General features: G+C 45.3%; 1 protein-coding gene across 1 annotated transcript in view; it reads left to right on the forward strand.

Annotated features, from left to right (window-relative positions):
- KIAA2012 (KIAA2012 ortholog) overlaps positions 1 to 25875 on the forward strand; it is a 518638-nt gene that overhangs the window by 261367 nt on the left and 231396 nt on the right. Inside the window, exons 10-11 of the mRNA XM_075318976.1 lie at positions 3820 to 4011; positions 20362 to 20499. Coding sequence (XP_075175091.1) covers positions 3820 to 4011; positions 20362 to 20499 — 330 coding nt within the window. The remainder of the gene's footprint in view (positions 1 to 3819; positions 4012 to 20361; positions 20500 to 25875) is intronic.

The following is a 25875-nucleotide window of genomic DNA, read 5'->3' on the forward strand; positions in this document are numbered from 1 at the left end:
TGGGTATGCCATATATGTCTACAGCGAGATAATGTCATGTGTATATATTGGAAAAATATACCAAACACAAACTGTTCCTCTCTTTATGTGGATCAAAAAGTATCCACACTAATAGAGAATAATGGATAAGGGAAGAAATATTTTTATAAATATAAATTACAGTCTAATTGGAAAAGGTACATAAAAAATACAAAACAATCAATACAATTGTTTAATAAAATACTTATAAGATTAGTGTCTACGTACACTTGACTAAGAGGAGCTATAGATGTCCCATACACCTGATTATAAAATAGTTCTGTATCCACTACACTCTAAGTATTCTGGGCAGATAGATACTTAAATATATGTGACAATAGATCTATATATAGTTTGCGGGACCCCAGTCGTTGGAGGCTGCTCACTGGTGGTTATTTGTCACAATGGGTCACAATCCAACACTGAGAGTCTGATAGGGGGTCCTCAGGGGGCCACAGCCAGCATAACCATTGCTGCACTAAGGTGCTTGTAGAGTGGCAGGGCAAATTGAATAGTCAGAAGTACTGAGGTGCACACTGGTGCTGTCGGAGTCCATATCGAGGTACTCCGTGGTGTGCAATGATCATAAACACACTAGGTGCTTATGCTGGCCGATCGAGATAGAGCAGTGCCTAGGCACTGTTATCTGAAACGGGTAAAATGGCAGCCATTCAGTATCCTGTCTTGGCTTGTAGTGTGACAAAGTGGTTTAGGCAGTAAGATAGACTGAGGCGCACACTGGGGCAGCAGGAGTACCTGTCAAAGGCGTTCTGTGCTGTGCAGGGGGAAAACACCAGCTAGGCTCCTGAGCTGCAATCCACGATGGAGCAGTGCCACTGCACTGTTATCTGTACCAGGTAAGATGACAGAGTTCAGTGTCCCATATTGATTGCAGTACTGCGCGCGGTACGAAGCGCCTTTGACAGGTACTCCTACTGGTCCAGTGTGCACCTCGTTCTATTTGACCAAAAAACCCACTCTGCCGCACTACAAGCGAAGACAGGATACTCAATGGCTGCCATTTTACCTGTTTCAGGTAACAATGCCTAGGCACTGCTCTATCTTGATCGGCAGCATAAGCTGTTTATGAACATCGCGCACCATGGAACACTTCGATAGGGACTACTACGGCTCCAGTCTTTCTGACTATTGAATTCCCCCTGCCACTCTACAAGCACCTTAGCGCAGCACTGTTTATGAAGACTGTGTCCCCATCTGAGGACTCCCTATCAGACTCTCAGTGTTGGATTATGATCCATTATGACAAATAACCACCAGCGAGCGTCAACCACAGAACGGGGTCCTGAGCACTACATGTGGATCTATTGTCACTTATATACAGTTAGGTCCAGAAATATTTGGACAGTGACACAATTTTCGCGAGTTGGGCTCTGCATGCCACCACATTGGATTTGAAATTAAACCTCTACAACAGAATTCAAGTGCAGATTGTAACGTTTAATTTGAAGGTTTGAACAAAAATATCTGATAGAAATTGTAGGAATTGTACACATTTCTTTACAAACACTCCAGATTTTAGGAGGTCAAAAGTAATTGGACAAATAAACCAAACCCAAAAAAAATTTTTTTATTTTCAATATTTTGTTGCGAATCCTTTGGAGGCAATCACTGCCTTAAGTCTGGAACCCATGGACATCACCAAACGCTGGGTTTCCTCCTTCTTAATGCGTTGCCAGGCCTTTACAGCCGCAGCCTTCAGGTCTTGCTTGTTTGTGGGTCTTTCCGTCTTAAGTCTGGATTTGAGCAAGTGAAATGCATGCTCAATTGGGTTAAGATCTGGTGATTGACTTGGCCATTGCAGAATGTTCCACTTTTTTGCACTCATGAACTCCTGGGTAGCTTTGGCTGTATGCTTGGGGTCATTGTCCATCTGTACTATGAAGCGCCGTCCAATCAACTTTGCGGCATTTGGGTGAATCTGGGCTGAAAGTATATCCCGGTACACTTCAGAATTCATCCGGCTACTCTTGTCTGCTGTTATGTCATCAATAAACACAAGTGACCCAGTGCCATTGAAAGCCATGCATGCCCATGCCATCACGTTGCCTCCACCATGTTTTACAGAGGATGTGGTGTGCCTTGGATCATGTGCCGTTCCCTTTCTTCTCCAAACTTTTTTCTTCCCATCATTCTGGTACAGGTTGATCTTGGTCTCATCTGTCCATAGAATACTTTTCCAGAACTGAGCTGGCTTCATGAGGTGTTTTTCAGAAAATTTAACTCTGACCTGTCTATTTTTGGAATTGATGAATGGTTTGCATCTAGATGTGAACCCTTTGTATTTACTTTCATGGAGTCTTCTCTTTACTGTTGACTTAGAGACAGATACACCTACTTCACTGAGAGTGTTCTGGACTTCAGTTGATGTTGTGAACGGGTTCTTCTTCACCAAAGAAAGTATGCGGTGATCATCCACCACTGTTGTCATCCGTGGACGCCCAGGCCTTTTTGAGTTCCCAAGCTCACCAGTCAATTCCTTTTTTCTCAGAATGTACCCGACTGTTGATTTTGCTACTCCAAGCATGTCTGCTATCTCTCTGATGGATTTTTTCTTTTTTTTCAGCCTAAGGATGTTCTGCTTCACCTCAATTGAGAGTTCCTTAGACCGCATGTTGTCTGGTCACAGCAACAGCTTCCAAATGCAAAACCACACACCTGTAATCAACCCCAGACCTTTTAACTACTTCATTGATTACAGGTTAACGAGGGAGACGCCTTCAGAGTTAATTGCAGCCCTTTGAGTCCCTTGTCCAATTACTTTTGGTCCCTTGAAAAAGAGGAGGCTATGCATTACAGAGCTATGATTCCTAAACCCTTTCTCCGATTTGGATGTGAAAACTCTCATATTGCAGCTGGGAGTGTGCACTTTCAGCCCATATTATATATATAATTGTATTTCTGAACATGTTTTTGTAAACAGCTAAAATAACAAAACTTGTGTCACTGTCCAAATATTTCTGGACCTAACTGTATTTAAGTACCTATCTGCCCAGTTAAAGACATACAGACAGGGACTCTAGATTGTGAGCCCCAATGGGGACAGTATTGCCAATGTACGTAAAGCGCTGTGGAATCAATAGTGCTATATAAATGAATAAATATTATTATTATTATTATTATACTTGGAGTGGAGTGAATACAGAACAATTTTATAATCAGGTGTATGGAACATTTATACCTCCTCTTAGTCAAGTGTACGTAGACACTAATTTTATAAGTATTTTATTAAGCAATTGCATTGATTGTTTTGTATTTCTTATGTACCTGTTCCAATGAGACTGTAATTTATATATACAAAAATATTTTTTCCTCTTATCCATTATTTTCTATTAGCGCAGATTCTTTTTAATCCACTTTTTTTTTCCTTGGCAAAAAGAAAAGAGGGGTCTTTTGCGGTAATCCTGTGATAATTGTAGAAGTGGGGAGAAACCTAGCGCTTGACTTTAATTTACTATATTGTTCCTCTCTTTAGTTTCATGGTTTCATAATTTTTAACGCTGAAGGTAAATTTAAGTCCATTGAGTTCAACCCATAGCCTAACATGTTAATCCAAAGGAAGGCAAAAATCCCATGTGGAAGACACTAATAGGGAGAAGAGAGATGATAGAGATTTGTATTATGTAATTTATGTAAAATTATGTTGTATTTTGTTTGGATTTGTCATTGAGTTTCCACTGATAGCTGTGAAAGTTACTGAAGGAGTATATGACATAGGTCAAATCAAAGTGCCACATTATCAATGGTCAAGCACCTAATTTTCTCATTGTTTCTCCCTACAAGGTGGTGATCTTCTAGTTCCAGAAGCCCCTCCACTAGGTTCACTACCCCCAATAAATGGCAAAAAGGGACCTGGGAACCAAAGCAGTATGGCAAATTTAAAATCATCAAATGCCAGCAATACTGCCAGTGCAATAAACTCCAAAGGTTTACCAACTGGAGTCATTAGAGGATCTCTACCTGAAGAACTCAAAGGTAAAAACACTGTGATCGGCAGCATATTACGGAACAAATTGCCACATATACTGTATATTGTATTGTATGCTGACCAATGTATGATCTATACTCTCTATCTGGGTAAAATATAATTAATTAATTGAAAAATAAAAGCAAGAACATAAAATAAATTCATAAAACGCTTTTTTATTAAACAACGCACATTATGCAGGAAAAGAGAAATCACTGAATAATCGCTCTTCATTTACACTGTAATATCATGAGCACAGTAGCCACTATTCTGGAAAATCACATTGATCTTGCCATTATTAATGGGACCCAGACATCTCCCTGAGTGAGTAGATACACACGGCACTTCTGGGGTGATGCATAAGTAGGGTTCAAAGCCATCTCTAGTAAATGCAGAAACGTGGCACTGAGACTCAAGGTGAACAGTGGTTTTTATTGTGAAAAGCTTGTTTGACCAGCACAAGCACAGATGTATTGGTCAAAAGACATTAATTGGTGTGCATGCACAAAGGTTCTTCTCAGGAAGTATTGTAGCGTGGCGAGTGGCATTGCTGGGTATGATGAGGTGTCCACTGCAGTCTATGTTTCACTGTTCACCTTGATCCTGAGTGCCAAGTTTCAGCATTTACTTCAGACATCTCCCTGGTCTGGCACCCTCTCCGTATATTGGGTGTTTTTTGCATGCTCTACTTAGAGACTGTGTCATCATGACAATGGGATAGCAGGGAACCAGGGCTCCTAAGCTGTCCCCCAAGCTGGGGGATCCTACGCTATCCCTAACCTCAGGGATACTGCTGATGGTGGAGAAGCCTGAGTCTCCTTCCTGGCCCTGCACCTGACCAGTCCTGAGCAAGACTGTTATGTCCAGATTAGTGCATTATTTGCCGCAGAAATGCACTAAAAATGCGTATGTATTCATCTGCAGTATTTCCACATCTAATGAAAGTCTATAGGGAAATTGACATGTTGCTCATTTATAACATGCACCGCAGGTCAGATTATGCTGCATAAAACAAGCACATTGGGCAGGAGATTTCTATAAATCCCATCCACTTTCTTGAAAATCTACAGTGTCAAAAACATCACCAAAAACTCAGTGTGTGAACTTAACCTAAGCCGCCAATCCGGGCACTGCATGTTAATAGCAGTAGTTTATTCTGTATGTCAGTATTATCTTGGCAAACTCAATTTATTTAGTTGTTTCTACAGTTATACAGCTAAGAGGGGAGCAGGGATAGATATATGGGAAGGAGCACTGAACGATTTGACTAAAGCCCCCGTCACACATAGTGATGTTGTTAGCGAGATCGCTGAAACATAACAGGTTTTGTGACGCAACAGCGACCTCGCTAGCGATCTCGCTACGTGTGACACATAGCAGCGACCGGCCCCCCGCTGCGATATCGCCAATTGTACCTGAACGTCCTGGTTCATTTTTTGATCATTGATATCCCGCTGGGCAGCATGCATCGCTGTGTTTTTGCTTTGTCTTTTCAACGCCCATCAGAATAGCTGCTGTGTGACAGGATGCCAACGAGTGCCGAGGATCACTGTATCATTGCTGCGTCGTTACTTAGATCTGCCTGTTTGACAGCTCACTAGTGACCATGTAGCGACGTACCAGCGATCCTCACCACGTCGTATCGTTGTCGGGATCGCTCGAACATCGCTATGTGTAACGGGACCCTAAGGGTACAGTGCGTACCTATGCTGGTTTGGATACTTGTTTTGTACTTACAAACTCCCTTAGTGCAGCTTGTCCACCTTTTAATTTTAAAGCAACATATTGTGAAGGAAAAACAAAGAAACCTCATCTAATGATCTACTGCTGCTCTTCTGTACTGATTTCCAGGTAGCTCACCAATCTCTGCTTACTCTTCTGGCAGGGATTTTGCATGACTGCTGAAGCCAACCACTTGCAACAACAACGATTCTATGTTCATTGTTGTTGCGAATGATTTAGCTGCAACAGTCAAAACAGAGGTGGGGGATACACAGTTAAGTATACTTTTTAAATTTATTTTCAGACTATGGTGGGTCTGTGCTAGGTAAAACAAAAAAGGTGTGGACAAAGAATTATAGATTTCATCTGGCCTTTTACACCGATACCTGGAAAAGCAATTGGCAGTAATGGGTATGTGCTGCCAGCATTGGGTGGAATGCTCACCCGATGTCAGGAAGCAAAAGTCTAAAATTCAATAGGCTGCCCTGCGTTGTGACAGTGACGATAAGAGAACACACTGAGATGGCTCCGCTGGAAAGGACTCGGCAAGTGTTTCCGATGAGCAGTGCACTTAACACTTCTTTTTACTAATAATTGTTATCTCAGAGTAACACAGTGGCAGAAATAACAGTGAGTATAAAGAAGTATTGTATCCTCTGCTCACCAGGGAAAAGATGCGTTGCGCTGCTCCTCAAAGAAAAATGAGAGCTCAGAGCAGTGGCATAACTAGAGTTTGAGGCACCCAGGTGCAAAATTTGAACCTGCCATCTGCTCCTCTCCCCCATTGAATTTTGGTCAGTTGTACGGGCGTTCTAAATCCTATAAAGACATTCAAGTTGCCTTTCTTCCAATTATGTAGCAATGACTCCCAATCTGTTCTAATATACTCCATCTTGGGCTCCTTCCTGGAAAATACGTCCCCATGCTGGTATATATGTTTCCCATCCGGGTAAATATCCCCCATCCTTAACCAATCCTGGTAAATATGTCCCCCATCCTGATATATATGTCCCCTATCCTGATAAATATGTTCCCCATCCTGGTATATATGTTCCCATCCTGGTAAATATGTCCCTCATCCTGGTAAACATGTCCCCCATCCTAGTAAATATATCCCCCATCCTAGATCCCATCCTAGTATATATGTCCCTATCTTAGACCCCTTCCTGGTGTATATGTCCCCATTCTGGTATGTATATCCCCATCCTGGTAAATATGTCCTCATCCTGGGCCCCTCCTGCTATATATGACCCATTCAGGCATATATGTCCTCCATCCTGGGCCGCTCCTGGTATATATCGTATATCCCCATCCTAGTTTATGTGTACCCCTCCTGGGACCTTCCTGGTATATAAGTCCCCATCTATGTCCCCTTCCTTGGCCCATCCTGGTATATATGTCCCCCTCCTGGTTTATATGTGCCCCTCTCCTGGTATATATGCCTGCTTACTGTGCCCTTCCTGGTATATATGCCTGCTTACTGTGCCCTTCCTGGTATATATGTACCCTTTCTGGGCTGTTCCATGCCACTCAGGTATTCCTGAACTGGCCAAGAGATCTGGAATAACAGCCTAATAATTTTGGGGGGATCAAGTCAGTGTGGGATCAATTGCTGAAGGGGTTGCCTCAATCCTATGGTGCCATGCTGGGGGTCCCTCCTCACAAGATGTGGGGGAGTTGGAAGATAAATAGAGGAATGTAGGATTTCCCTCACTGCCTAAATATGTGTCAGAGGCAAGGAAAGTGTATGCCTCCTCTGCTAACAGAAAAAGGTTTTGGTACCGTGTTAGGCCTCCGACACACTCACGTGAAAATCACGCATGTGCCAAGAGACACGTATTTCCCCTGCGTGTTGTGTGCAGGTAAGTACGTGTCTCTGGTACGTGCAGGCCATGTGTGTTCTACGTGTGCTATCCGCGATAGCACACGTAGAACCGATAATTTGCATACTCACGTGGTCCGCACTGCTGTCCGTGGTGCTGATTTTCGGTCTCCAGCCCTGCCGTCTCCCCGCTGCTGCTGCTGCTGCCGGCCGCAGTGAAGTGAATATGAAATGAGAATAATGAGCGGCGGTCAGCAGCAAGTGGCAGCAGTGGCAGAGACAGGAGGGCTGGAGAAGGTGAGTTAAGGTTTTTTTTTTCTCTGACACGTGTGTTTTCTCCGGCGTGTGTCACACGGGACCGCATCCACACTACACCCATGTGGTACGGGTGAGGGCCGTGTGACACCCGTGCTGCCGGAGAAAACACTGACATGTCAGCGTTTAGAAAAACGCACACACGTACAAACGCACACGGACACATGTTCCGTGTGGTTTTACGTGTGTGTGCCTGCTACAATAGGATAGCATTGCTGAACGTGTCTCCGTGCCGCCGGTACGTGCAAAAAATGACAAAAACGTACCGGCGGCACGGATGTGTGTCACAGGCCTTAGCCAGTTGATTGCTCTCAATGAGAGAAACAAAATTAAAATTTTGTAGTTCTGATACATTTTAATAGTAAAAGGTTTCACAACTACAAATTTTTTATTTTGTTTCTCTCATTGCCTCCTCTGCTGAATAGCAGTACTGAGTACTATTATATTTTTGTCTACAAAAAAAAATCAGATGTCACTAGCAGTGCGACATACGCTGCACTACCTATAGAAAAAAAGAAAAGGTCTCTTGACGCAGGCTCTGTTCAGCAGCAATACCGAAATGCCGATCAGAGCACTGCGCTAGGAAGCACACACATTAGTGTCGCAAAAAAAACTGCTCTAAAATTGAACACAGATGTTCAGTGTAAAATGAAATTGAAGTGTGTATGCAGAACACGCAAAAGGCGCAAAAACATTAATGCACCAAGATTTTTGATATGTACTAACAATGATAACAGAGAGTAACAAGGTTCAGGGGTGATTTGAACACGTCACAACTGTGTACAAGGTTGTTACCCGAATAGAAATATGCCTCTATATGAGTAAAAATGGGTATATACAATTACCAAACACCCATAATAAAATAGTACGTCAAAAAGGAACAATCTCACCGGTAAATTCTCCTAGTCTGGTATAGATGTTCATGAAAGGAATGCTGGATCTCTCATATAGAGGCATACAGTGGAACCTTGGTTAACGAGAACAATCCGTTCTGGGACTGTGCTTGTTAACCAAGTTACTCTTTCAGCAAAGCAAAATTTCCCATAGGAAATCATTGCAATGCAGACAATTCGTTCCACAACTTGTTAAATGTCCCATCCTGGTCCCCTATTGTGCCATTCCACACATGCACAAACATGCACAAACACACACAAACACGTACAAACATGCACATATTATGCGCAACCTTATCTTCCGTTCCATCGCCGGCCTCCTGGAACTTGCAGTTCGCCAATACATGATATGTATCGGGTAACCATCGCGACGAGGGAGGAACGTCCGCTGCCAGAGCGCTGACGTCAAAGGCAGGAGCCGCTTGCTTCTGATTGGCCAGCGCGCTGCCTTTGAGTAGCGGCTGACAGCGGAAGTTCCTCCCTCGTCGCGATGGTTGCCGATATACATCATGTAGCGGCAAACTACAAGAACCATGAGGTCGGCAATGGAACAGAAGGTACACATATTATGCTCACCTTACCTTCCGTTCCATCGCCGGCCTCATGGTTCTTACAGTTCGCTGGTACAGGATGTGTATCGGGTAACCATCTCGACGAGGCAGGAACTTCCACTGCCAGAGCAAGTTCCTCCCTTGTCGCGATGGTTGCCGATATTCATCATGTAGCGGAGAACTACAAGAACCATGAGGTCGGCGATGGAACAGAAGGTACACATATTATGCTCACCTTACCTTCCGTTCCATCGCCGGCCTCATGGTTCTTACAGTTCGCTGGTACAGGATGTGTATCGGGTAACCATCGTGACGAGGGAGGAACTTCCGCTGCCAGAGCAAGTTCCTCCCTCGTCGCGATGGTTGCCAATACACATCCTGTACCAGCCAACTACAAGAACCATAAGGCCCACGATGGAACGGAAGGTAAGGTGAGCATAATATGTGTGTGCGTGTGTGTGTGTGTGTGTGTGTGTGTGCGTGCTTGTTTGTTTGTTTGTTTGTTTGTGTTTGTGCGTGCTTGTGTGTGTTTGTGTGTGTTTGTGCGGGCTTCAAGAGCGGGTTAGAGCGCGGTGGATGTACAGAACCAGAAGTGTATCCGGTGAGTATTTTGCTCGTTCATCAAAGCTTGCTCGTAAACTAAGTTACAAATTTACAGCAAGCTTTGCTCGTTAAGCAAAATACTCGCTAACTGGGTTACTCGTTAAGCGAGGTTCCACTGTACTTCTACTCGGGTAACAACCTTGTACACAGTTGTGGGGTGTTCAAATCACCCTTAAACCTTGTTACTCTCTGTTATCATTGTTAGTGCATCTCACCAATCTTGCCGCATTGATATCAGTGTTTTGACCCTTGCAGGACTTCTGGAGGGTTTTATATGTATTGTTTGTTTCATATCCCCTGGATTTAATTGATGTATTAAAAGTTATATTTTATTTTTTACTCAGCTATTATTTGTTCACATTTTGGGGTAATTGAATTTTGCTATCTAGTTCGGTGAGGTCTGAAACAGGGACTTAGGGAATGCTGCTGCTGCTGTGATCACAGATCGATCACACAGACAGCACAGAGCACCGAAGATCAAATCACGGGAGACACAGCAGGATCGCACTGGCCACCAATGAATTCTCTAACCCAGGTTGAGGTCTGCACAACCTCTCTGCATGCCAGCTCTGAGGTAAAGATGGCAAGCAGAGTGGAAATCAGCATTTTAAATTAATAATCTTGGCTCCCATTGGTCAGTTACCATTCATCAGCCAATCAGCGCCAAAAGAGTTTATAAACACAGATGCCGCCGCAATCCCTCCATCCATTTTGATTGCTGTGATTGGTGCTATCATATCCATTTTTTTTTTTTACAAACTTTATTCTAAAATGCTGTGATTGGCTGGTCATAATTGACCAGCCAATCCCAGTGATCACCGACGTTGGGGTGAGGTACAAACCCGCGGGGCGAAGTACAGGGATCGTCTGCTGTCAGAGACAGTAGCGATCTTAACTTGGTCAACTTGTAATGCAGCACGGTAACGATCTTACAGTTCTGTACATGTATGGCGGTTTGCGGCAATGCACTTCCCGTAGTGCCGCACATATACAGTACATGTCGTGCAGGGGTTAAGTAGCAAGTGACTATCTCAACCATACAGAAAATACAGTGCCTACAAGTAGTATTCAACCCCCTGCAGATTTAGCAGGTTTGATAAGATGCAAATAAGTTAGAGCCTGCAAACTTCAAACGAGAGCAGGATTTATTAACAGATGCATAAATCTTACAAACCAACAAGTTATGTTGCTCAGTTAAATTTTAATACATTTTCAACATAAAATTGTGGGTCAATTATTATTCAACCCCTAGGTTTAATATTTTGTGGAATAACCCTTGTTTGCAATTACAGCTAATAATCGTCTTTTATAAGACCTGATCAGGCTGGCACAGGTCTCTGGAGTTATCTTGGCCCACTCCTCCATGCAGATCTTCTCCAAGTTATCAAGGTTCTTTGGGTGTCTCATGTGGACTTTAATCTTGAGCTCCTTCCACAAGTTTTCAATTGGGTTAAGGTCAGGAGACTGACTAGGTCACTGCAACACCTTGATTTTTTTCCCTCTTGAACCAGGCCTTGGTTTTCTTGGCTGTGTGCTTTGGGTCGTTGTCTTGTTGGAAGATGAAATGACGACCCATCTTAAGATCCTTGATGGAGGAGCGGAGGTTCTTGGCCAAAATCTCCAGCTAGGCCGTGCTATCCATCTTCCTATGGATGCGGACCAGATGGCCAGGCCCCTTGGCTGAGAAACAGCCCCACAGCATGATGCTGCCACCACCATACTTGACTGTAGGGATGGTATTCTTGGGGTCCTATGCAGTGCCATCCAGTCTCCAAACGTCACGTGTGTGGTTGGCACCAAAGATCTCGATCTTGGTCTCATCAGACCAGAGAACCTTGAACCAGTCTGTTTCAGAGTCCTCCAAGTGATCATGAGCAAACTGTAGACGAGCCTTGACATGACGCTTTGAAAGTAAAGGTACCTTACGGGCTCGTCTGGAACGGAGACCATTGCGGTGGAGTACGTTACTTATGGTATTGACTGAAACCAATGTCCCCACTGCCATGAGATGTTCCCGGAGCTCCTTCCTTGTTGTCCTTGGGTTAGCCTTGACTCTTTGGACAAGCCTGGCCTCGGCACGGGTGGAAACTTTCAAAGGCTGTCCAGGCCGTGGAAGGCTAACAGTAGTTCCATAAGCCTTCCACTTCCGGATGACGCTCCCAACAGTGGAGACAGGTAGGCCCAACTCCTTGGAAAGGGTTTTGTACCCCTTGCCAGCCTTGTAACCCTCCACGATCTTGTCTCTGATGGCCTTGGAATGCTCCTTTGTCTTTCCCATGTTGACCAAGTATGAGTGCTGTTCACAAGTTTGGAGAGGGTCTTAATTACTCAGAAAAGGCTGGAAAAAGAGTTAATTAATCCAAACGTGAAGCTCATTGTTCTTTGTGCCTGAAATACTTCTTAATACTTTAGGGGAACCAAACAGAATTCTGGTGGTTTGAGGGGTTGAATAATAAATGACCCTCCGAATAAACTTTTCACAATTTAAAATAAAAAAAAAAAAGAAATAACATTCTTTTTTGCTGCAGTGCATTTCACACTTCCAGGCTGATCTACAGTCCAAATGTCGCAATGAAAATTTAATTCCGAATGTGTAAACCTGCTAAATCTGCAGGGGGTTGAATACTACTTGTAGGCACTGTATATGAAGAAGAAGTGGAATCCAAAACGATCAAGCATTTGAGGCATATCCTGTATACAAACAGTGTGGCACCACCTCTAGGAATACTGAAAGGTTGAAAATCTGCATATACCTAATATTTCTCCCAGATTCATTTATTTTAGTAGTTTATATAGCGCCATTAATTCCCCAGACATTATCATCACTGTCAAATCTAAATTCCCTATCAGTATGTCTTTGGAGTGTGGGAGGAAAATGGAAACCCACACAAACACAGGGAGAACATACAAACTCCTTGCAGATGTTGTCCTTGTGGGATTTGAACCCAGGATGGCAGTGCTGCAAAGCTACATTGGAAGTTTAAATGGAAGGTTATTACAATTGTAAGAGATAAAAAAAAAAAAAAAGAAACACGCAATCCCTGGCCTTCAGAAAGACTTCAGCAGAGTTTTACTGATGTATTGAATCCCTGCTTGCTTACCTGAACATCTGGAGCACATTTTTTTAATTCCTTAAATAGCTGAAGGTTGCCATCTCCTGAGAAAGATACTTACTGCTCCAGAATTTATCTTAAACTGTGTATTTTTTTTAGCAAATAACTGAAGTGATACGACTAGTATGTTAGAGATGACCTGTCACAAGATCAAAAGTGACCAATTTTGCTCTTATTTTATTCTCACTTTTTAATATTATTCTTGCTACTCCTGAGTATTCCAGTTTTTGTATTCTTTTGAAGCCTGGCATACAGTTCCAGAGATACGGGCCTCTTTTCAGTGCTATTTTTTGGGTCTTTACAAGGGGGGAGTGTCTCACAGGATCCTCAGGGGGGTTGCTTTAGGCTGCAGTCCATTATTACCCTGTGATCCAAACCCTCTTGCTAAAGACCATAAATATTTGTGCAAAAATAAAAAAAGACTTACATCTCTGGAACCATTTAGAAAATTTGAAAGAAAACAAAAAAGAAACAAAAACAAAAACTGGAATACTCGGGGAGTAGCAGGAATAAAATAAGATGTCCACTTTTGACCAGGTGACAAATCCTTTTTCAATGGTCTTACTGCTTTAATGAATCATTATCTGCCTAAACAACCTCTACATCTGATAGCCATTCCTTTGACATGAATTCCTCATGACCCAATGCCATGTATGTGTTTTCAGTGGAGAGAGGGGAGTAAGCCACTGCCAGATACCTATGACAGTGGCTTATCCCAGATAAAAAACAAGGATTGGTTATGTAGAGTTTGAGCCTTTAGGCCCTGTGCGCACGCTGCGGATTTACCGCGGATTTTGCCGCTGATTTGCCGCGGAATTGCTGCAGAAAATGTGTCTAACATTGCTGCAGTCATTCCCCAGCAAATCCTATGGGTTTTAAAAAATGCTGTGCGCACACTGTGTTTTTTTATACCCGCGGATTTACCCGCGGATTTTACGCCACGGAATTAATGAGCATGTTACTTCTTTTCCACATGTACCTGTGGTTTTTGCCATAGATAAAGGTAAACACCGTGGGGACCAAATTGCAGAAAATCTGTGGTACATTTGAGGTAAATCCGCTGCAAAACCGCTGCAAATCGCGGCAAAAACGGAGGTGCGGTTTTACCGCGGTTTTTACCGCAGGTGTGGGATTCCTTCAGAGGATCCGTTTTTTTCTTAAGAAAATGGCTCTTTCATAGCCTTAAGGCTATGCCCTCCCCCATTGGTTGTGTGTCACAGGCAAATTGCTGCCCGTGGCGCACAACATCACTAGGAACTGTCACACATACTTACCTGCCTAGCGACGTCGCTGTGACCGGCAAACCGCCTCCTTTCTAAGGGGGCGGTTCGTTCGGCGTCATAGCGACGTCACTAAGCGGGCGACCAATGGAAGCGGAGGGGCGGAGATGAGTGGGAAGAACATCCCGCCCACCTCCTTCCTTCCTCATTGTGTGCGGCCGCAGGTACTATGTGGTTCCTCGTTCCTGCGGTGTCACACATAGCGATGTGTGCTGCCGCAGGAACGACGAACAACATCGTACCTGCAGCAGCAACGATATTTGGGAATAGAGCAACATGTCAACGAGCAACGATAGGGTATTATCGCTCGTTAACGGTCGCTCCTGCGTGTCACACGCAACAACGTCGTTAACGAGGCCGGATGTGCGTCACGAATTCCGTGACCCCAATGACATCTCTTTAGCGATGTCGTTGCATGTAAAGCGGCCTTTAGACTGGAATCACACCTGAATTTTCTTTGCAGCAGTTCTTTGGGCAGGTTTTTAAGCCAACATTACACTTACAATAAGGATGGCACGCTACGTTAATAGCATAGCTTGCCATGTCAGTCATGTTGGTGCTTGTTAATTCTGTACATTAGGAATTTCAGAGGTCAGTTTTCTGAATAACTTTTCATTCGTGGTTGGTCTGTGAAAGTTTTTTACTTTTGACTATAAAGTCATAGGTTAAAACAACAAAATCATTGATTTATCACAAACAACTTAATTGCAGCACCTTTTTTTTTTTAAAACAAATCAGCCATTAGTTGGTATGTGCCATATTCGATTATGTCACAAAAAAGGATTAGCTAGACGAGCCAATAATCAGCAAATGAGCATTCGGAGCAACTCTTGTTCCAAATTATCAGTCCCTCTGAATAGGCTGTCAGATGCAATGATATTTTGCACACAAAAATCATTATCGACAGCACATAGCTCCATTATAAATAGGGGATGTGCTGCTGATTACATGATGCTGTATGAGGACTGAACGTCCATATTAGCAATTACTATATCCGCATCACTGATTCGCGAGCAAGTAAACGACTGCCAACCAGCTCGTTATTTAGCCATCTGGATCAGCCAGGCCAAGTTGGCCATAAGGTTTGAACAGTTGCTGAAAATGGCCTGATTTGTACTGGTATGGTTGTTTAAAATTTCTTGTGCATGGCCGACTTTAGCTGTGAAACCAGTTGATATAATTGCAATTTTTGACCATTGCTCCGAAAAATATATACAATATTCAAACATTGTCAAAGGGATTTTAAAAAATAAAAAACAAAAATTCAAAAATTAAGATATCACCTGTGGAGACGGAACGAGAAGTCATGAATACGTGCTCAATTATAATATTCGAATTTACCATTCAACGTATAAACTTCAGTTCAGAAAATGGACTGGAAAATCGTAGACCGGAGATGAAATTGTTCTCACACCAAATTTTAGGACAAACTTAATGGGAGTTAAAGGGAACCTGCCAGATCCCTTTTGCCCTCCAAACTAGCAGCAATCCCATGTGTATACCAAAATTCACTGCCTAACCAGCCCTGTTTAATGCTATTTAGTAAAGTCAATGTGTAAAAAAGAATTTATAAAGTGCGCTGTTCCTATGCCAATTAGAATCGTCACTAATCGTTGGGGTGTTGTTTCCCTAGACTAGTCAGCCCTCTTTCCATGTTATCACTCCCTTTTGGATGTGATAACATGTTTTCAAAGAGCCAGCGTCCTTGAAAGCTTGTGCATGCGTGTGGCTCACTGCGCCTTTGAAGCCAGGTGTACGCATCAGAGCTTCAGAGAGGGGCACTGTGCATGACCGAAAATGTAGAAGATGTTTTTCCGATCATGCGCAGTGTGCCTCTCTGAAGCTGGGAAGCATACACCCGGCTACAAAGGCGCAGTGATGCTGCCGAAATGAGACGCCCATGTGGCGACCTGGACAAGCCAGGACGTCACAGGTACTGCAACAACACACCCCACACCCCGGCTAGGCACACCAAGGTCAAACACAAATCCTTGTTGCCTCCCTCCAGGGGCTGATGTCCACACAAGGGGGTGGGCCAGGCGGTTGGCCCTGCCCACCGAGGAGTTCACAGTCCTGGAGGCGGGAAAAAGGAGTCAGGTGAGTTTTGGAGTTAGAGAGTGAAGTGGTAGTAGAGGAGACTGACCGTGTCCGGGTGCGTGGCACGGGCACATACAGCAAGGTTGGCAGACGGTGGTGACCGTCTGCAGGAGAGGCTAATTGAAGTGAACCGTAAGGACCGGGGACGGGCGGTGGCCCGCCGGTACCGGATCGGGGAGCGAAGAGAAGCCAGATCCATTCGGCAGGGCCTACGGACCCCGACCAGGCTAGGAGTCGCCGTAAAACCGGTCAAATACGTTAGCGAAGGGAACCTCCGGGGTTTCCCAGCAGTCAAGACCCGATTAAAGGCAACAGCTCAAACCGTGAAGGGAAATACAGTCACCGCCAAGGCTACAGTTCCCAGGGCCAGAGCCTGCGGGCAAAAGGGGCTCCTTCAGCATCCATCCAAGCTGGGGAGCGGGTTACCAGTGGGAAGCCACCAGAACCGAGAACACAACACAGGTGCAGGGAAAGGCAGTCACCACCAACCTACCGGGAGAAGAACAACCGCAGCCGTCTGTGGGACCCGTCCATCCAGCCGTTTGTTTTACCGGAGACTTTGCATTCATCATTGGCTGAGTGAGTACCACCGTGCCGTGCGGCACAGCGCTGCCCCCGTGACCCTGCACCTCACCAGGCCCCGTAGCCCACCTGCCATCCCTCCCTGACCGGGCCCCGGGACAACCAACCCCCCTACCCACGGAGGGGAGAAACAACATTCAAGCTGCTCCCTGTCATCACTCCCGGGATCCCCGTCTAGAGCAGCGGTGTCACAACCTCACCACAACCGTGGGTGGCATCACGGACAATATCCCTAAACCCAAACCACCCCCCCTTTCACTCACGGGCGAGGAGCGCTGCTCGAGTCCCCGGGATCCGGCCCACCGCTCGAGCCACCAACGAGCAGCAGCAGCCGGACCCGAGCAGTGAGTGAGCGCAGCGTCCCCTCCCCGCCCGCGACAACTTGGCGTCACAAACAGGATCCTACCGCTCTGCCGTCTGAGGTGGGCCTTGTGACCGCCGGAGGTGTCCGGCCGAAAAATTTGAGAAGCCGTCATTTTGGGCGCGAAAAATCCCTGCTCGAGCGTCTCCTCGAGCAGTGGAGGCGCGAAAACCGAAACCCCGCCCCTGTAGAGGACAAGCCGGAAAAAGACTAAGGGGGACGGATGGCATCTGGCCGCATGTAGCCCGCGGCTATAAAGGCAGGGACGCCAGGACCATGCGGCCATCTTGTGGTTCCTGGAAGAGGCCGCCGCAGCGATGTACCAACCGTCCCGTAATACCGTAGCCCCCACGCCTGGGACCGCGGCGTGGGTGGAGGTCCGGACCACTCAGCTACAACAACGGCTGCAGATCAGAGTGCAACTCCTCTTGGAGGAGTGGGAGGCCGACATGGTGGAGGTGGTGGCGGCCATATGGAGACGCGAGGTGGAGGGAGTCTTGGAAGAAAGGGTAAGTGACCTATGCCCCTGTACCCCTAGTGGGTCGGTCATCGCGGCCGAGGGGCCCGGTCTACACCCGCTCGCCCTGCTACCTCCCCCGCTACCCGTCTTGGCTGCTGCTGCCCGTCACTAGGCCCGCTACCACCACAACCGGTAGCGGTACCCCGCCAATCCGCGCAGGCGGACCGACCTGCAGCCGGGGCCCGTGACCGCCCGGAGCCGCTCCCTTGGAAGATGCTGAAATCCGAGGCCGTCAGCGGAGAGATACCGGAGGCGCCTGTAATGATCATGCCTGAGTCCAAATCGGTTCCTACAGGCCGCTCCGTGCAGGAGGTTAAGCGGGAGACTATCCCTGTGCCCATCCCCCACGCCTCGGCTGAGGCCGAGCCGGGTTGCCGCTGTAAGGCAGCACCCCAGGCCATGACACCGCGGGACCTTCCCCCCAGAATGCCAGTACTGGGCAGCGTGAAGGAGGTCTCGCGGGGCCGACCCGTGCGCTGGGGCCCGCAGTAGCCCCTTACTGGGACAGGGAACAGACCCCGCTGGGCCAGGAGATCGCGGAGAGGGAAAGGAGGAAGGCGGAGCTGGTAGCCCGCACAATTAAGGAGAAAGAAAGCCTCCGCCAAGCCACCTTCCGTGTACGGGGCCCGCTCTATGAAGGACAAGTGAGGAGGTTTGACGTCTGTCGGGGGTACGGATTTATATATGAGCCGGGCCTGGAGGCCGAAATCTTTGTGGCCCGACGGGACATCAATGCCCACCTGCCAGAGGACCACCTGGGCCGCAACCTGATGCCGGGGGACTTGGTCCAATACACTCGGCATTGCGGGGAGAGGGGTTGGTTTGCTCTGGACGCTAAACTGAGGGGCAGTCAGGAGGCTCGAGTACCAGTCCGGCCCCCTCCCCCGGCCGACACCGTGGATTTGGAGTGAGTCAGCGGTCCACCGTTGTCAGTAGTTGTCCCCGTTGGGACCACCAGTTTAAAAGTTGTGAATGATAAGTAATCAACAGAAGATGTCACCTGATTGGAACTTTGATTAAACCGGCCGTTGCTGGCAACTAGTCCCCGTAGCCAGCACCATTCGGCAGGGCCTACGGACCTTGACCAGGCTAGAGTCGCCGTAAAACCGGTCAAATCCATTAGCGAAGGGAACGTCCGGGGTTTCCCAGCAGTCAAGACCCGATTGAAGGCAACAGCTCAAACCGTGAAGGGAAATACAGTCACCGCCAAGGCTACAGTTCCCAGGGCCAGAGCCTGCGGGCAAAAGGGGCTCCTTCAGCATCCATCCAAGCTGGGGAGCGGGTTACCGGTGGGAAGCCACCAGAACCGAGAACACAACACAAGTGCAGGGAAAGGCAGTCACCACCAACCTACCGGGAGAAGAACAACCGCAGCCGTCTGTGGGACCCGTCCATCCAGCCGTTTGTTTTACCGGAGACTTTGCATTCATCATTGGCTGAGTGAGTACCACCGTGCCGTGCGGCACAGTGCTACCCCCGCGACCCTGCACCTCACCAGGCCCCGTAGCCCGCCTGCCATCCCTGCCTCACCAGGCCCTGGGACAACCAACCCCCCTACCCACGGAGGGGAGAAACAACATCCAAGCTGCTCCCTGTCATCGCTCCCGGGATCCCCGTCTAGAGCAGCGGGGGTGTCACAACCTCACCACAACCGTGGGTGGCGTCACGGACAATATCCCTAAACCCAAACCACCCCCCCTTTCACTCACGGGCGAGGAGCGCCGCTCGAGTCCCCGGGATCCGGCCCACTGCTCGAGCCACCACCGAGCAGCAGCAGCCGGACCCGAGCAGTGGGTGAGCGCAGCGTCCCCTCCCCGCCCGCGACACACACATGCGCAAGATTTCCAGGAGCTGTGATGACACCAGCTTTTGGAAATCATGTCACCGCGCCCATAGGGCTATAATAACATGGAAAGAGGGCTGACTAGTCTGGGGAACTAACACCTCTTCGACTAATCAAAGGACTAATTAGCTAGAAACAGCACACTTTATAAATGCTTTTTTTTAAACATTGATTTTAGTAAATAGCATTACATAGGGCTGGTTAGGCAAGGAATTTTGGCATACATATTGGAATGCTGCTGGGTTGGAAGGCATAAGGTGACCTGACAGGTTCCCTTTAAAGAAATAGCTGAGCACATCGCCCCTATAGAGTCAGTATAGAGTGGAGGCACCTGTGCTTCAACATTAAATACAATTTCCTCCTTGCAACAGTCTTGCAAGGAAGAATGAGAAATCGGGACCTTTCTCCTTGTCTTAGCTGTCAATATGTGCTATTTTAGTTGATTTATGGTGTTGTTAAATATCTTGTGATATATTGGATGCACATGCTGTTTTTCTTTTAATTTTTTCATTTTATTCAATTATCGTTGCAGCTGTTGGATAAATATAATATATCGTATGTTAACAGCAATAACTTTTCTCTTTCTCCATGTAATGTAATATAAATTAGCTTCTTATATGTTTGTTTTTGTTTGTTTTGTTTGTTTTTTATTAAAGAGTGCTGTAAAGGCAGTTCTGTAGGGAGCCTGATAATGGGCCCTGATGGGGAGATTGTATGCCTCTCTCTTATGGGAGCAACGCGGGATACAGACATTTCCATTCGTTTTGATTTCATCCCTGAAGATGAAGAGGAAGGTAACATTTATTGTAGACTATTGTAGATGGTTATTGTAGATGGTTATGGACAAAATATTTTTGTAAAATCTGTTCTAGTTTATCCCAATGATCAGGGCTGTGTGGCGGCCAGAAGAGGTCACACCAAACTCAACCAACCATGCCTTTACTAACCATGCTTTGTGCACTGTGCACAATCATGCTGGGACGAAAAATAACCTTCCCCAAACACTTCCCACAAAGATGAAACATACTATTGTCCAAAATGTCATATGCCAAAGCATTAATATGTCCTAGAACTAAGGTGATTAAGGCAATCCCTTAAAAACCATCCCCAAGCATTATCCTTCCTTCACCAAAATGTACAGCTGGCACAATGCAGTCAGGCAGTCAACAATTTCTTGGCATAAAAAAAAATGAATTGTCAGTTCACCCCACAGAATATGTTTCCACTGCTCCAGAGTCCAGTGGCTATCAGCTTTACATCAATGCATCTGATGCCTGGGATTGTGCTTGGTGATGTAAGGATTCTGGGCAGCTGCTCAGCCTTAAAAATCCATGCCTTGAAACCAGTGGCGTAACTTGAAGCTTTTGAGCCCCAATGCAAAAGCTCCAATGAGTCCCCCGAATATTGTAACTCTTTAACAGCATTGGTCTTTTTGTATAGGCCAAAGGGGCGTTTTGGGTTCTCTAGGCTCCAGGGCCCAGATGTGCATGCAACCCCTGTAATTGAAGCCCATGGCTCACAGGTTTTGTGCTGATATTAGTGACAGAGAAGATTTGGAGCTCTGCAGATATTGAGTCAGCAGAGTGCTGGTGACTTACATACTTTGCCCCTCAGCACTTGGTGACCCCGCTTTATGTGGTCTGCTACTTTGTAGCAGAGTTGCGATAGATCCTAAACTCCTTTAGTTTTCAATAATATCATTGATTGTGAAACTTTTAGGAGGGAAGAAATTTAATAAACTGGCTGATTAGATCAGTGACATCCTATTATAATTACCACGCTTGATTTCAGCATGCTCTTTAGAACGAGCCATTCTTTCACTAATGTAACAAACGTAGACTGTGTGGCTGGGAGCTGGACTTTATACATTTGAGACTATGGGATTAAATAAAAAACCTGAATTCAATTATTAAGAGCTGAGTCCCAATACTTTTTTCTATAGAGCATAACTCGAAAAATAATCTACATATCTGTACATCTAGCTGTCTGTCTATCTTGCCCTCCCTGTAATACCTGATAGGAGCCACAGACTCAGACTGGCTGTAAGGGGAATGTAGAGAAAAGCCACTCACAAAGCAGAACCCCAAGAACTCTGCAACCCTTTAACCCCTTTACAGGGATTTGCAATTACACAGAGCCTCAGAGATCGCTACCTGTGGTAGACTGTAGTCAGTGGTCGTCAGGCAGGGTCAAAATCCAGGAGATGCAAAACAGGAACAGAATCGGCAGGCAAGGGCGTAGTGAGGAGACAAAGCAGGGGTCAAATCCGGAACTGGCAGCAAGGTACAAAAACGACAGGCAGGAGGGTAGTCAAACAACAAGCAAGGTCAGCACACAGGAATCATAATACAAACAGCACATGAGCCAGGAGTACAGAACTATCACTGGCAGTGGTCATGTGACAGGAGGGGAAATAAGAAGGGTGTGGTTTCTTCCCATAGGCTGCAGGTGAATGTTGGCCACTTCAGCCGGGAGACACACGCCACCTACAGTTAGGTCCAGAAATATTTAGACAGTGACACAATTTTCGCGAGTTGGGCTCTGCATGCCACCACATTGGATTTGAAATGAAACCTCTACAACAGAATTCAAGTGCAGATTGTAACGTTTAATTTGAAGGTTTGAACAAAAATATCTGATAGAAATTGTAGGAATTGTACACATTTCTTTACAAACACTCCACATTTTAGGAGGTCAAAAGTAATTGGACAAATAAACCAAACCCAAAAAAAAATTTTTTATTTTCAATATTTTGTTGTGAATCCTTTGGAGGCAATCACTGCCTTAAGTCTGGAACCCATGGACATCACCAAACGCTGGGTTTCCTCCTTCTTAATGCTTTGCCAGGCCTTTACAGCCGCAGCCTTCAGGTCTTGCTTGTATGTGGGTCTTTCCGTCTTAAGTCTGGATTTGAGCAAGTGAAATGCATGCTCAATTGGGTTAAGATCTGGTGATTGACTTGGCCATTGCAGAATTTTCCACTTTTTTGCACTCATGAACTCCTGGGTAGCTTTGGCTGTATGCTTGGGGTCATTGTCCATCTGTACTATGAAGCGCCGTCCGATCAACTTTGCGGCATTTGGCTGAATCTGGGCTGAAAGTATATCCCGGTACACTTCAGAATTCATCCGGCTACTCTTGTCTGCTGTTATGTCATCAATAAACACAAGTGACCCAGTGCCATTGAAAGCCATGCATGCCCATGCCATCACGTTGCCTCCACCATGTTTTACAGAGGATGTGGTGTGCCTTGGATCATGTGCCGTTCCCTTTCTTCTCCAAACTTTTTTCTTCCCATCATTCTGGTACAGGTTGATCTTGGTCTCATCTGTCCATAGAATACTTTTCCAGAACTGAGCTGGCTTCATGAGGTGTTTTTCAGCAAATTTAACTCTGGCCTGTCTATTTTTGGAATTAATGAATGGTTTGCATCTAGATGTGAACCCTTTGTATTTACTTTCATGGAGTCTTCTCTTTACTGTTGACTTAGAGACAGATACACCTACTTCACTGAGAGTGTTCTGGACTTCAGTTGATGTTGTGAATGGGTTCTTCTTCACCAAAGAAAGTATGCGGCGATCATCCACCACTGTTGTCATCCGTGGACGCCCAGGCCTTTTTGAGTTCCCAAGCTCACCAGTCAATTCCTTTTTTCTCAGAATGTACCCGACTGTTGATTTTGCTACTCCAAGCATGTCTGCTATCTCTCTGATGGATTTTTTCTTTTTTTTCAGCCTCAGGATGTTCTGCTTCACCTCAATTGAGAGTTCCTTAGACCGCATGTTGTCTGGTCACAGCAACAGCTTCCAAATGCAAAACCACACACCTGTAATCAACCCCAGACCTTTTAACTACTTCATTGATTACAGGGGTTAACGAGGGAGACGCCTTCAGAGTTAATTGCAGCCCTTAGAGTCCCTTGTCCAATTACTTTTGGTCCCTTGAAAAAGAGGAGGCTATGCATTACAGAGCTATGATTCCTAAACCCTTTCTCCGATTTGGATGTGAAAACTCTCATATTGCAGCTGGGAGTGTGCACTTTCAGCCCATATTATATATATAATTGTATTTCTGAACATGTTTTTGTAAACAGCTAAAATAACAAAACTTGTGTCACTGTCCAAATATTTCTGGACCTAACTGTACAGTCAGCCAGTGGTACTGCAGGTTCCAGGGAAACCCAACCTAGTGGTTGAGCAGAGCCTGTGCTCCGCAGAACCTCGGGCACCGACTCCTCTCCCATCACCAGCACTATCCATGGTGGGAACATGGCGTCGTCTGGCGATCGGAGCAGAAGTCGCAGGAGCGGACTCCGGTGGGGACGTGACACTCCCCCACCCAAAAAATAGACAGCAATCCAGACTAGCAGTTCATGAAAAAAATGGGGATATCTAATAAGCTCACAGATGCGACATTTCAGCCCTATATACTGAGCCGTTTTAAGCTGAAAGGTCGAATAGCAATATTGAGTTTATGCCAAATAAATATCCACCCTCTTTACACTGGAGTGCTGCCATTTTTACTATATCGTACACTTACTGTCCATAGGAACCTATGCGGCTTTCAATTTTTGTGTATCTCTCTATCTATCTATCTGGAAAAATATATATTATATATATATATATATATATATATATATATATATATATATATATATATATATATATATAAAATGGGCAGTCACAATAAGGGGGAAAGGCTTTCCAGACACATACCCAATGTAGGCTAAAATATAATAAGCAAGACTCCAGTGCAAAGATGCAAAAAAAAGACCTTTTTTATTAGCCCATGGGGCAACGTTTCAGTCCCATAATGGAATGTTTCTCAAGCCTTGAGAAAGCTTGAGAAAGGTTCCATTATGGGACCGAAACGTTGCCAAATTGACTAATGGAAAAAAGAAAGCAGAATAGTTCAAAGATTAAATCAGCTCAGCACTCCTAGAAAGTCTTGTTGCAGACGGTGCACAGAGAGTCCAGTCAGGCTAACTGGCCTGATCTGAGTCAATTCAAAACAGGCAAAGAAAGTATCCAGCACTCATGGCAATAGGAATTCAGAAAAATAGGTTAAAAACATCACGTTTATTGGTAGTTTTTAAAATAGAAAAAAATCACGACCTGTCAGTAGACACACTCTACACGTTTCAAATACGCAGGTTCTTATTCATGACCAAGAATAAGAGCTTGCATGCTCGAAACGCATAGACTGTGTCTACTGCCAGGTCGTGATTTTTTTCTATTTTAGAAACTACCAATAAACGTGACGTTTTTAATCTATTTTTCTGGATTCCTATTGCCATGAGTTCTGGATACCTCCTTTGCCTGTTTTGTAATGAAAAAAGACAATTTTTTGCATCTTTGAATTGAAGTGCTACTTATTATTTTCTTACATCTATCTATATCTATCTATCCATCCATCCATTGATATAGCAATAGCACAACATGCAGCTCTTTTGTTCTGTAAAAAAGCCCTATGAGATGTATTGAATATTTGTATTTATACAAGCTGTTCTCTTAATCTTCGGTTCCTAATCTCTGTTTTCCTTTATGAAGAAAGACGGGTTAATAGGAGGGAGGCTGTTTTGGGGGGCTGCTGAGGAGTACAGATGTAAAAACATGTGTGTTCCATTTATAGAACTACTCTGGTGGGCTGTGATGGCCAATCCTGAAGCCGTAGTATTTTTACCAGTTTAACCCTGTATTGCACGCAACATTTATAGCTATTATTGCTTATCTTAGCAAGATGAATATCCTTCAGTCTATAAAATTTTAAGTATGACAGCCACCATTTTGCACACACTAGGAAACTGCTCAACCACAGGGCATAAATAACCCTAATATACAGCATTAGGTAGTGTTGGGATAAAGGACTATACAGGCAGCCGACTGAAAACTGAAATATTATTAGGCAAGTCTACATTACTGATTTATGGTCAGTTAGAAAAAAGGTCGGAAAGTGAAGTTCATTAGACATTGATGGGGCACTGGGGGTTCTTATTAGTGATTACTGAGCCACAGGGGGGAGAACAGTTTAAAACTCCTCTTATATTTTCAGTGGTGAGGCGGCCCCCTCCTCCTCCTTCAGGCTTTCACATTGCCGTCCACCCCCTGGTTTTGCCCCTTCTACTCATCGACTCCAGACTAAATCAATAGTCCACACTTGCAGGCCTGACT

The sequence above is a fragment of the Anomaloglossus baeobatrachus genome, chromosome 7, assembly GCF_048569485.1.
Source record: "Anomaloglossus baeobatrachus isolate aAnoBae1 chromosome 7, aAnoBae1.hap1, whole genome shotgun sequence".
NCBI lineage: Eukaryota > Metazoa > Chordata > Amphibia > Anura > Aromobatidae > Anomaloglossus > Anomaloglossus baeobatrachus.